At 33.4% G+C, this 11763-nt stretch overlaps 1 protein-coding gene across 1 annotated transcript; it reads left to right on the forward strand.

Annotated features, from left to right (window-relative positions):
* The first annotated feature begins 218 nt into the window (after window positions 1-218).
* LOC105347339 (uncharacterized) lies at window positions 219-9740 on the forward strand. The gene is made up of 8 exons (XM_034472508.2): window positions 219-812; window positions 2071-2126; window positions 2629-2706; window positions 3775-3861; window positions 4247-4437; window positions 5072-6272; window positions 6488-6683; window positions 7236-9740. The coding sequence occupies exons 1-8, from the start codon at window positions 392-394 to the stop codon at window positions 8327-8329; spliced, it is 3324 nt and encodes a 1107-aa protein (XP_034328399.2). The 5' UTR covers window positions 219-391; the 3' UTR covers window positions 8330-9740.
* The last annotated feature ends 2023 nt before the right edge of the window (window positions 9741-11763 follow it).

The following is an 11763-nucleotide window of genomic DNA, read 5'->3' on the forward strand; positions in this document are numbered from 1 at the left end:
GTCAGGCAGGCCCTATGCAGGCATTACACACATTAAATTTTAAATTTGTTAATTTCTTTTCAATTGTCATTCAAATTAAACATCTTTAACTTTATGAATTAAAAAAAAATCATTTCTTTGGTATATTGTGATATTCACCCCCCAGGTAAATAATGGGTTTGGTTGAATTTCTATAGAATATCATTAAAATTCACCCATTTTAAATTAATGATATTTACAAAAAGCATTCAAAGAAATTGTTTTTCATGATAAAAATATTTTTATTTTAATTTTTGCTTTCATATAGAATTGTTAAATTTTTGTGTTTTCTCCATGCTATTAAATATTTTGCTTCTAAAGTTAAGTCCCTTCTCCCAATTTTAACCACAAGAGTTATCTCCCGTTTCCCATAATGCATCGGGGCATCAATATGGCAGACTCCATTGAAAGATGCTCTATTAGTGTTTATTCCTCAACTTGTTGTGATTTTTCACCTCTTCATCCATCAGAAACAAATTTGACTAGATTAAAAGACTGCAAGAGAGGTATTGTTTCACATCTAATCAAAAATGGAGTTCGATCTGGTGTAAAAGGAGAGGCTGATGTGTTCAGTGAAGCAGATCTAATTTGCAAGCGGGTGGGACTCTTCACTGTCGAGGAATCATTCGCAGTTTGTCCCTATCACAGAGATTTTCTAGGTATTCACTGGCGTCCCAAGACCTCTTGTCAGTATCCTAACCATAAGGGAACTGCCAAACCATATCGGAGTTTTAACTCGCGCATGTGTAAGCGGATGATTTCTGAGTTTGGAATTTTAGTGCCAGTCGGTTCTGGTAAGTTATTCTTATATTCATCATGTTTATATTCAGCAAGATTTTGAACAGAAGCTATTTAAATTATAAAATGAGACACAGTAACAGTAAAATATCTCGCAAGGGTTAATTAAAATTTTCATGACCCTGCATGGACAAAAACTTGGGGGGGGGGGGGGTTCTACATTGGTCTATGTACCTGATACAAGTACATATACATGTATAATCATAGTCTGTCCCAAGTTATTGCTTTCATCAATTTTTGATGATTTTTGATTAAAAATACACATCTATGTGAAAGAAATACAGTTGAAATTGATAAAAGAGAAAATATCAAAGATATCTTCATTTACACATACTGTCATTTTTCACTCTGACATAAAATTTCACAGGAATGATAACAAATTCCTAAGTGAATTTATAATGGAAATTTTTACATCTTTTTACCATTAGGAACTCACTTGGAATACTTATTTTTCAATGTATTACAGCTATTTCATGACTGTTTCAATGCAAAATCCCCTGAAGTGGTAGAGGGGGCATTTCAAAACAGGTAATCCAACCTGAACATTTATCATATTTGTGGATGAACGTAGTTTGAGCACAAAGCCTTTAATGTAATGATGATTATCGAAATGTCAAGCGAAAAGTAGTGGAAGCAAAATCTTGGGGCAGAGTATATATAGCTACGAATTCCAAATTACATGTATTTTCATATCTGATTCAATCAGTAGATTTATTTGATCAGCTGATGATTGGTAATTTAAATGCTTTTATACCAGCATGTATTAGAATTTTCATCAACCATACATTATATGATAAAACACATTTTTTGCATGTACAAATAGGAGGCCCAGATGGTATATTCCATCAGGCAATACTTATTCAGAAAAACTGAATGAATTTGGCATCAGGCATACAATGCTCATAAATGCCCTCTTCATATCAGAAGTGAAGGTTGCATATACAATGAACTGAGTAAACATGTTATCATACATATAATGTATTACAATGGTTAAACATGCTCACTTTAGCTCTCACACATATATACATATAAAGATATATATAATTATAAACAAGAAAATAAACATTGAAATGTTCATCTGACAATGTAAAAAAAAAAAGCTAAAGAACACTCTAGGGATATGATAAATCTGTCATTTAAAATTTACCTCTAGAAGTAAAGAAGAGTTGTAAGTCAATTATTATGATGGACTTATTATACAGGGATATATTTTAAAAAAATGATAAATTTAATACTTTTCTCTTAAAATTTTAGGAATATGCAGAAAATGCCATGGAGATTACTTGAATCTTCCATCATCAATAGGAGAGGTAACAAATGCAATCTTATTTTACTACTGTTAATATCCTGTTGTATAAAATAAGTTACTTATCCATAGTTGCATAATAGTATATGAATGTGAATTAAGGCATGGGCATTTTTAATTCACCTAAGTCAGATGACCTATTACATGTACTTTCCGTTTTTATCCGTCGTCATGCTTCATTGGATGTGTGTTATCATTAAGGCTGGGCTCTATTGATTGTACATGTTACATGTATAATGAAAGGTCATGAGGTTGGTAACCATTGTATTTATATAAGTCCTAGTGCCAAGCATCATACATGTATGCACAAAATATCAAATCCATGCATTTTTCAGTTTTTGAGATGTAAGGGGTGTTTCAGACAAAGACTCCAGGTAAAGTGATCTGTAAGTGTAAATTGCTCTGCTCAGTAGGCAACACAAGAATATGTAGGTCTGTGTGCTGTGATAAAAAGAAATGATTGTATCCAAGTTTAATTAAATTGTAAAATATATTATCTTTATTAGGTTGAAGTTCCCATAGAAGACAACAGAGAACATACAACAGACTCTCTCAAAAACCAGAAGTCTTCATGTACTGATGCTGTATGTAAAACTCATGTCTTGCAGTCAATATTTTGTTAATTTAAAGTGTTTTGAACCTTTCAAGTTGCATTCAACATGTATGGTATTTAAAACCACATAATCAGTGATATCATATGTACATTATACATATATTACATGGCTTCGAGGGCGACATACCAGAATATTTGACCCGAGGTGACAGGAAAGCCCTGGAGTGTTATGTCGCCCGATGCCGAAGGCAGAGGGCGACATAACACTCCAGGGCTTTCCTGTCACCGAGGGACAAATATTCTGGTATTGTCGCCCGAGAAGACATGTAATATATGTTATATAACATTTTTAAACAAATCAAACTCGGGTTATCAACATATATTTATATAATTCACAAGGCAGAGGCAAATGTTTTTAAAACACTCACGCTTGAGTTTATCACTTTTGTCGTATTTGCCGAATTTTTTCATCAATTAAACTATCGAGATCATATGAATTAAGATGAACAAACCGCAGATGTGGCCTGACATGTTTAAAATTCGCGGATCTGTTTACGTTTGCTTAGCAACTGGCTCGTTGAATTTCGAACCCGACGTAATTAATATGCAGAATTCTTGCACGCGATGGTGATATTACAGTTTCGGGAGGGCAATATAACTATTTCCTGTGAAATATAACTGTTTCCGGGAGGGCAGTATAACTGTTTCCGGTGTGATTCAGCAATTTTCAGGGCATAGTAATAAAATTATCTCATTTGTGACATAACGAGAAAACTTATTCAAAAATGTTATATAACAATATATACTACATCAAGAAAAGTAAAGGGATAAAATTATGCATTTATAGAGGCTGTTTCAGAATAATTTCAAATTGTATATTTTGCCAATGATGAAATTTGAATCAGCAAGTTCTGCATGATCATTAAGACAGGCATTTAAAATTGCTTCATGCAGCTCTGACTGTAGAGTATTGAAAGGCCTAAAAAAAAGATATTAATTTCAGTATTTGGCTTTTATTTATGTGAATTATCAAATGAATATTCTTGCTGCAAATGTATGATTTCATTGCTATAACATTTCCATCATTTTTTTTTCTCAGCCTTTGAATGAAACAAATGATGAAGCATGGACTTGCAGACTCCGTACAAGACAGACAGATACTTCCATTTATGAAGACTTAGTACCGGTAAGTGTTGAATGAATTTAATGAATTTCATGTAAACACCAAAAAATCTGAAGAAATACTGTAGTTATACTTCTTCACATACATTTGCATTAGGAGAGGCAGTCAGACTGTAAAGTGCATCAATTAAAATTGTAAATGTCATGAGAGTGAAAACCTTCTCCACACCCATATGAAGAGATTAGAAAGTAGTGGCCATGAAAAAGAACCCCAAATTGTTGCATGTGCTCAAGTGGGTTATGTGGATCACATGTCAAACAAATATATATGTTGCAAAAACTAAAATTTGCTGTCTTCAAAGTACATGTACATGCATAATATGCATGTATACATTGTAGTACATGTAGCTGTAATTTATTAATGTACATAACTTTTGATTTTGTAACAGAGTGATAGTCAAAGCAGTGCAGTTTGCAGCCAAAGTTCTAACTGGAGTCAGGAAGAGGAGGCACTTCCCCTTCAAGAAATTCAGTTGGCTGATGTTAATGCAGCCATCAACATCATAAGCCAAGGTCAAATTAGTCCTCTTCGCTCAAGACTAGGCACAGACTTGGTGGATGTTAAAGAACGAACTTTAAGGTGACTAAATTACACTAATGTATTAAAATTTAACTTTTTTTCTTGGATGAAAATAATACGAGACCATCATTGTTTCCATGCACAATAACATTTGTTATTTATACCCCCTGCAAACAATAATGGAGAGGGGTTATAGGAATCACCTTGTCCATCTGTCTTTGCTGGGCTTTAACTTTGTAATGGAGATTCAGTGATATCTCATACTTGGTATAAAGAATTGTTTATAACCTGAGGCTGTGTAATGAGTATGCCCCAAGATCATTCTACAAGTTCAAGGTTATTTGCAAAAAATGTACTGTCTACAACTTAGAAGTTAATACTTGACACAAAGATAGCTTATGACTTTAGGGTTGTCATAATCTAAGCAAAGGTCATTTTGACAATTTCAAGGTTACAGGCAGAAAAAAGTGTTAAATTTGTGTTTGATGTATAATTTTCTAATTAATGAACATTAGTTCATTCTTCACACAAAGTTTAAATGTGTCTTGAAGTTATGTCCAAATTTACTCAAAGATTAGTTAATTGTGAGCATGCCCACAATGCCTCTGGTCTCATATGCACAGGTGTAGCTTTTGTCTATTTTGTGTCATGCACTCTTAACTACCTGTATCTTAATTGTTTTTGTAATTATTAGGTACTACAAAAGGAAAGCAGAAGAGACTTGTACAGCTCTGCTAGATGCGATTGCTCCTCATCAAGGACAAAGACTTAAGAGAATAGTTTTACCAAGTTCAGAATCTTCTGATGATGACCTTTTCAATGTTGTTGGTGAAATGTACCACAATATCAAAGATGCAAATTTGAAATGTCAACTTTTGTCCTTGATAGTACACAGGTGTTCTAAGGCTGAACTATTGACAAAATTTCCAGAGATTACAAAACATCAGATAGACAAAGCTAGAAGACATGCTTTTGTATATGGTCCTGGGTCAGATGTTCAACTAAAAGCATCTTCTCAACACAGAGAGCGAATCAATTATGCTAAGTTACAACATGCGGTTGAATTTTTCAGTGACCCATCATTCAATGAGATTTCATCATACACTACAAGGAACCTAAAGCTAGATTCTGGAAACACTTTAGTAATTCCTGATATAGTTAGGACTATGATCCATTCAAATTTGATCAAACTTTACAATGCTTATTGCACTAGTATCAACTTTGAGCCTCTAAGTGAGTCGACTCTATATGAAGTGCTAAATGCATGCAGTGCCTCAAAACGGAAGTGCCTGAAAGGACTTGATAACATTGCAGTTGATGGTTCGTCAGCTTTTGACAGTCTGAGCAGCTTAGTAGATAAGCTTGATGAACCTCAACAATGGAAAAAAGAAATGAAGGAGAAGCTGTTTAATGCACGACTGTACTTGAAGACTGACTACAAACTTCACATCAAGCGAGAGGATGAATGTGCTTTCCACTGCTTACAGTATGCTCTGAGTGACCCCAAATCAAGCCTTCTTGGTGTTACATGTGATCATGAACATAACCAAAACTGCAGCAGATGTTATATATTTGGTGAGGCTGTGACAGAAATCCGTGAGGTCATCATAAAGACTCCCTCAGAAGAGCAAGAGGTGTTTTTGCAAGATTTAGAAATGTCCGTTACCCAAGTAGAAGACTGGAGATCTCATATTGTAAGAACCGTGAATCAGGATGATGGAAGAATAGACGTTCTGCATGACCTGAAGAACAACGAAGTCCTAGTGATTTTAGACTGGGCAATGAAGTACTTGCCACAGATGTACCGGGAGAAAATGAAAGACTTCTTTGGTCAGAAAGGTGTACACTGGCATGTATGTGTTGCAGTTTTCAAGGATCAAAATGGAAGTTTGGTGGTAAGCTAATGTATTAATATTACTCTTATACTAAGTAATTAGCAAAGGTCTGTCAATTGATTGTCAGGGTTTTTTTGCCTACAGTGTTAGATATACTTGTGTATAAAATGTGTATGGCATTTGAAAGTTTTGTTGTTTATGTTTAGAAAAAAAATGAAACTGTCTTTATTATAGGTCCATGTACCTTAAACAATTTTACTCTTTTGTACTTGTAGCACAAGACATTTACTCACATAATGGATTATGTGAAACAGGACTTCTTTGCTGTTCTTTCACTACTAGAACATACACTAGTAACCATTAAACAACATATGCCAAACATTACGGAAGCTTACCTGAGATCAGACAATGCTGGGTGCTACCATTGTGGGCAGATATGGCTCTCCATACCATCATTGTCAGAGAGAACAGGTATTTTAGTTTTTGTTTTAATTTCTGCACAGTATACAAATACATGTATATTGTACAATGAAAGCATCTTACATAGTTGTAGCTTTGGAATTGCTTTTTGGATGTTGTTTATTTTTAAGAAATGAGTGTTTTTCCTTGCTTTTTGGTAATCATGATTTCATCAATCTTAAAAATAAGGTTCAAATGTTTAAATTTCTTTTTTATAGTCATATATTATCTGTTTGAACATTATGCAAATGAAAGTCTTATGCCCTTTAAAAGAACCTTTGAGAATGTATATATATACATTCATGTATATAAAAGCATTGAATCGTTATTTTTGGAAAGATGAAGTATTATAAGTGCAATGGTGTGTGCAAACAAACTGAGTAACTTTCAAAATAAAAGCATAATTTATCTTAACATTTTGACCTTCTGTACATGTTATGGTGTTTAGAATGCTTTCCACACATGTTATAAGCAAAATACATGTGCATGTGTAATGTAAATGTACTGTAGTTATTAATATTATAAAAAAAAAATTATTTGTGACTGTGTATTTTATTATTTTAGGTATTACTGTGAAGCGTTATGACTATAGTGAAGCACAGAGTGGAAAGAGTTACTGCGATGCTAAGATTGCTCATATGAGGTCAAAGATGAGGATATTTTCTTCCGAAGGTCACAATATATGTACAGCAACCCAAATGAAGGAAGCAATTGATAGTGGAGCAGGAGTAAAGGGAACTTGCATTGCTGTTGTTGATGTTGATGTCACCAAACAAGAAGTCACAAAACATTCATGGAAGGGAGTGAGCTTCATATCGAACATAGAGTTCACATCAACAGGAATTAAGACATGGAGGGCCTACAGAATTGGAGAGGGGTGCTTTAAGGATACAGAGAGTCTTCAGAAACTAGGACAAACCCAGTCGGCTACCTGTCTGAAAATCATCAGCGACTTTAACTATCCTGAGAACCATGGTAAAATTCATCTCAAGACGCCAAATACAGATGATGAATCAGGATCACATGATCGGTCTGATAGCATATCAAATGACGAGGAGGAGTGCGAGAACGAACCTACTGGAATGAACTCTAAATTGTTCTTTTGTCCTGAATATGGATGTGTGAAGTCATATCAGACTTTTGGTAAACTTAATGAGCATCTGCTCATTGGGAATCATGTGTTCAAAAAATTGTCAGAATCTTCAAGTGATAAAACAAAGAAACTATGGGCAGAAACGTGCAACAATGTGCTGACAACTACTCGTCCTAGAGTTGAACATGAACCAGAGGCTTCAGACAGTGTGGATTTGCCAGTTCGAGGATGGGCTTTGAAGAAAGAAAAAAGATACAGCAGATTCTCTCAAAAAGTGAAGGATTTCTTGACTGATTTATTTGATAAAGGAGAGGAAAGTGGTAGAAAGGAGAATCCCACAGCTGTTGCATTAGAGATGCGGAATCTGGTGGAAGATGGAAGGAAGAGGTTTTCACCGTGTGAATGGCTACAGCCAAGTCAAATTTCATCCTTTTTTTCACGACTTGCTGTAAATTCCAGTCAAGCAAATGTGATTTGTGCCGAAAAGCTTGGATTAGATGACAGTGACTTGCTGAGTGTTCTAAGTGAACTTCAAAATGCAGAAGTTTTTCAAAATATCACTTGAACCTAGTTCATACTTGTCAACACAAATCACATTTGTTTGAGTCAAGTTTACATCCTAAGATATTTATATGGCATATCCATAACATAGTGTGGTCAAACTTAGTAATGCAATGTTGTTGATTTTTGTTTTGGATGTTATTTTCCCTTAGGCTTCTGCTGTGAATTTTGTACATCATCATTAGAAAATCCTCCATTTTATCTCACCCGATCTGAAAGCTCTATTGTGTTTTTCTGAGAAAATTTTGTTTGGAGTTGATGGTTTGACCTCTTCTCAAAACCACTGATGTAGAATCAAATTTGGTTAAATAAGGACCCATGGAGATAGGGTGGAGTCTTAATAGAAAATAAAACATACAGGATAAAAATCTAAATGGAAGACAGATAAGAACTTAGTATATAAGTTGTTTCTGAATGCTAGACTTTTTCTCTTTAAATTGTTGTTTTATTCTCTGGTTGATTGTTAAGGCCCTTAGGCCTCTTGTTTGGGATTGCATCAAAAGGTAAAAATAAACAGACTTCTATTAATTTTGAGGTCAATGTAAATGGCAATTCCTATATACCAGTAATAATATATGTTTACTCATGACATCTGTATTTTTCTAATCTTTTGTAATTAAACTTTATGCAATAATGCTATACACTTTGCATAAGATCTCTATTAGGCAAAAAGGTCAATGTCACATGTTGCCATAGCAACCAATAATGTCACTTATTTATGATTCAATACCATACTTTTGCTCTGTATATCATTTCTTTTTTAATTTAGTGGAACTATCAATTAATAAAATAATTTTGTTAAGGGGATAGAGGATTATATTCAGAATGTTTAATGTTAGAAATTGTCGAAATACATTAAAAACGCCTTTTTTCCCCCAAAGTGTGTTTCATCAAAAAACTGAAAACGCAGAATTTTTATTTGATAATTTACATATCCTAAGGTTACAGTTTCTGAATTCATCAATGAAATTATACACACTGATTGCTTTTTCATGAATTTCCACTTAAAAGTAATTAAAATTTAGGCATTTTTGAGAATTGCTCAACTGGGCTATTTATAGATTTCAAGAATCAGTATTGCTTAGAAACATTAAAAAAAATCAAAACTTGAATTGTTGAAATAAATACATTTTTTATTATAGTTTTTGAAAATAACAAAAATTTCTTTATGAAATTTGCAGTGATTGATGGATTTTGTGTTGAAAATACAGTAAAATTGTAATTTTCCTGCACATTTGTTTGTTCTTTCATCCAAGAATGATATCCAGTTGGTTACCATAGCAACGATTAACAATGAAAAAAAAAGTTATGTTCAAAGCTCAAGTCTGTGAACATACATTACATAAAAATGATCAAATATATTTTTCATCATGCACATGTGCCACCCTCTGCCTGAATCTTACATAGAACGGTACTTAAATACTTTATGGTTATAGACATACTTCTTTTTATCTTTACTTGAAATCTAATAGAACGAAACTTTGTCATGGAAGGAGCATGTGGGGCAGTTCGCCGGCTGATTTGATTGACAGGTGAAGCACGTGGAATCTGAAACTTAATGTTGGATTCAATCCTATGTAAACTGTCCCTATTAATTCTGTTATGAATACTAAACTTAGGAATATTTATTAGTATATTTTAAATGAATGCAGTTCGTCGAAAGGATATTTAAAGTGGGGGAGGGGGTAAGCTAAAGAACATTAATATTAATTCTCTCTCTCTCTCTCTCTCTCAGAGATATATGAAGACCGAAGATAAAATCAAGATCAGCGACACTCAATAATATCAAGAAGCCTCCTCTGTAAGATAGGTAATTGGAATTGTACGGTTAGACGAAGCCTTATGCAATTTGGAGATTTTCTTTTGTCTTGAATAGGTGTGAAACCCCCCAAGGGCATGTCGTTTTCTGCCCTTGAATTGTTTTCACTATACACAGGAAATGGTTGCGACTTATAATTAATATACACACTAAAGAAAATGTGTACAAAATAGTTTGCATTTGAATTTTTGAAAGTAATTCGAGATGTGTGCATTTAATAACAGTACAATTTCCAATGTCGTTTTGTGATGCAAATTAACTACCTCATTCCATTTCTTGTAAAGACTAACATCTTAATTAAATAATCGAGTTAAAGGCAGCAGTGATATGACTAGCAAATCAGGTTAAAATTAGAGAACAACACTAATTATTTTGATATTATCAATCTAACTCTGAAGCCAACCTGCAAAATAAATTGCCCTAAACCGCTTTGCTAATATTCTTATATGATAAGTAATTCCCAGGTGTTGTATTGTAACTTGTAAGAAAACCTACCTTGCCCATGATCAAGCTGATTAAGAACATACAATACACACAAAATACAAATATAATCAATACATGTAAATGTGTACTTATTGTTTACTATTATACAATTGCAAACTGGTTAAAAATTAGTTTAAACTCGAACGTACGGACATAGATCGGCAAAAGCATTTCAACACAGTTTAATAAGACTGAATAAAAAAACGAAAATATAATCTGACTGCCAACCATACTTTCAATTTTTAAATAGGCTATGTCATTTTGAATGATTGTAAAAATACATCGTCAAGTAGTTAAAGAATGATGTAAAACACACTCTAAATAAATTAAATGTGTAATAACAGAATGTCGTATGTTAAGAAAATATGACCTGTGCACAAATGCTCAGAAAAACAGGCAGACGGATCATGTGATTCTAATACACCCAAAAATTTTATTTACGGGGGTAAAATAAAACGTCCAGATGATGCATAATTAAAAAAAGGTATTACTTAATTTTTGATTTTTAACTTTTAATCATAAAAATAAGCCTCTTAACATGATATAAACTGGTAAAATCAGTTGCAGATAGTTTCAATGAAAAAATCTCATTAAATTTGCGGCTATTACAAAATGAATATTCCCCTGAGCTTGTTTAACTCAGACCTTTTCACTATTCACACTTGAATTCAAACCACATAAATATTTGCCCAGTCAAAACCAAACGTGGTTTAGAAAAGCGTATAGCAATGTTAATCCGCTTCTGTGAAAAACTGAGCATGTTGAGTCTGATGGGCATATCTTGTACAGATAAGTATTTGAAACGGAAGAAGGGTTCAACAAGACTTCTGAACCATGTGTACTCTGTATCAAAAGCATGATATTTAGGTCATAAACAATCGTTGTGCGTACTAATAGAATCAACTCGTAGGCTAAACAGGCACAATTATTTGCTTGTGTATACGTTTCGTACTAATTTGATCCAATGATGTGATGCAAAATGTAAGAGGACCAAGCTATTTGTTATAAAGTATCTTTTCTAATTTTTTTTTTTCAAAAACAATCATCTTTTAAAACTGCATTAGCGGTTCATACATATTTTTTAAAGAAGGAAAATTAAAAGATTTTATCATATATTTCATGTTTTGAGATTGGAA

This window comes from Magallana gigas, chromosome 8 (assembly GCF_963853765.1).
Source record: "Magallana gigas chromosome 8, xbMagGiga1.1, whole genome shotgun sequence".
Classification (NCBI taxonomy): Eukaryota; Metazoa; Mollusca; class Bivalvia; order Ostreida; family Ostreidae; genus Magallana; species Magallana gigas.

Coding starts and splice junctions, on each gene's coding strand:
- LOC105347339 (XM_034472508.2), top strand. CDS start 392: ATGCATCGGGGCATCAATATGGCAGACTCCATTGAAAGATGCTCTATT. Junction 813..2,070: donor TTTAGTGCCAGTCGGTTCTG/GTAAGTTATTCT, acceptor TTAAAATTTTAG/GAATATGCAGAAAATGCCAT. Junction 2,707..3,774: donor AGTCTTCATGTACTGATGCT/GTATGTAAAACT, acceptor TTTTTTTCTCAG/CCTTTGAATGAAACAAATGA.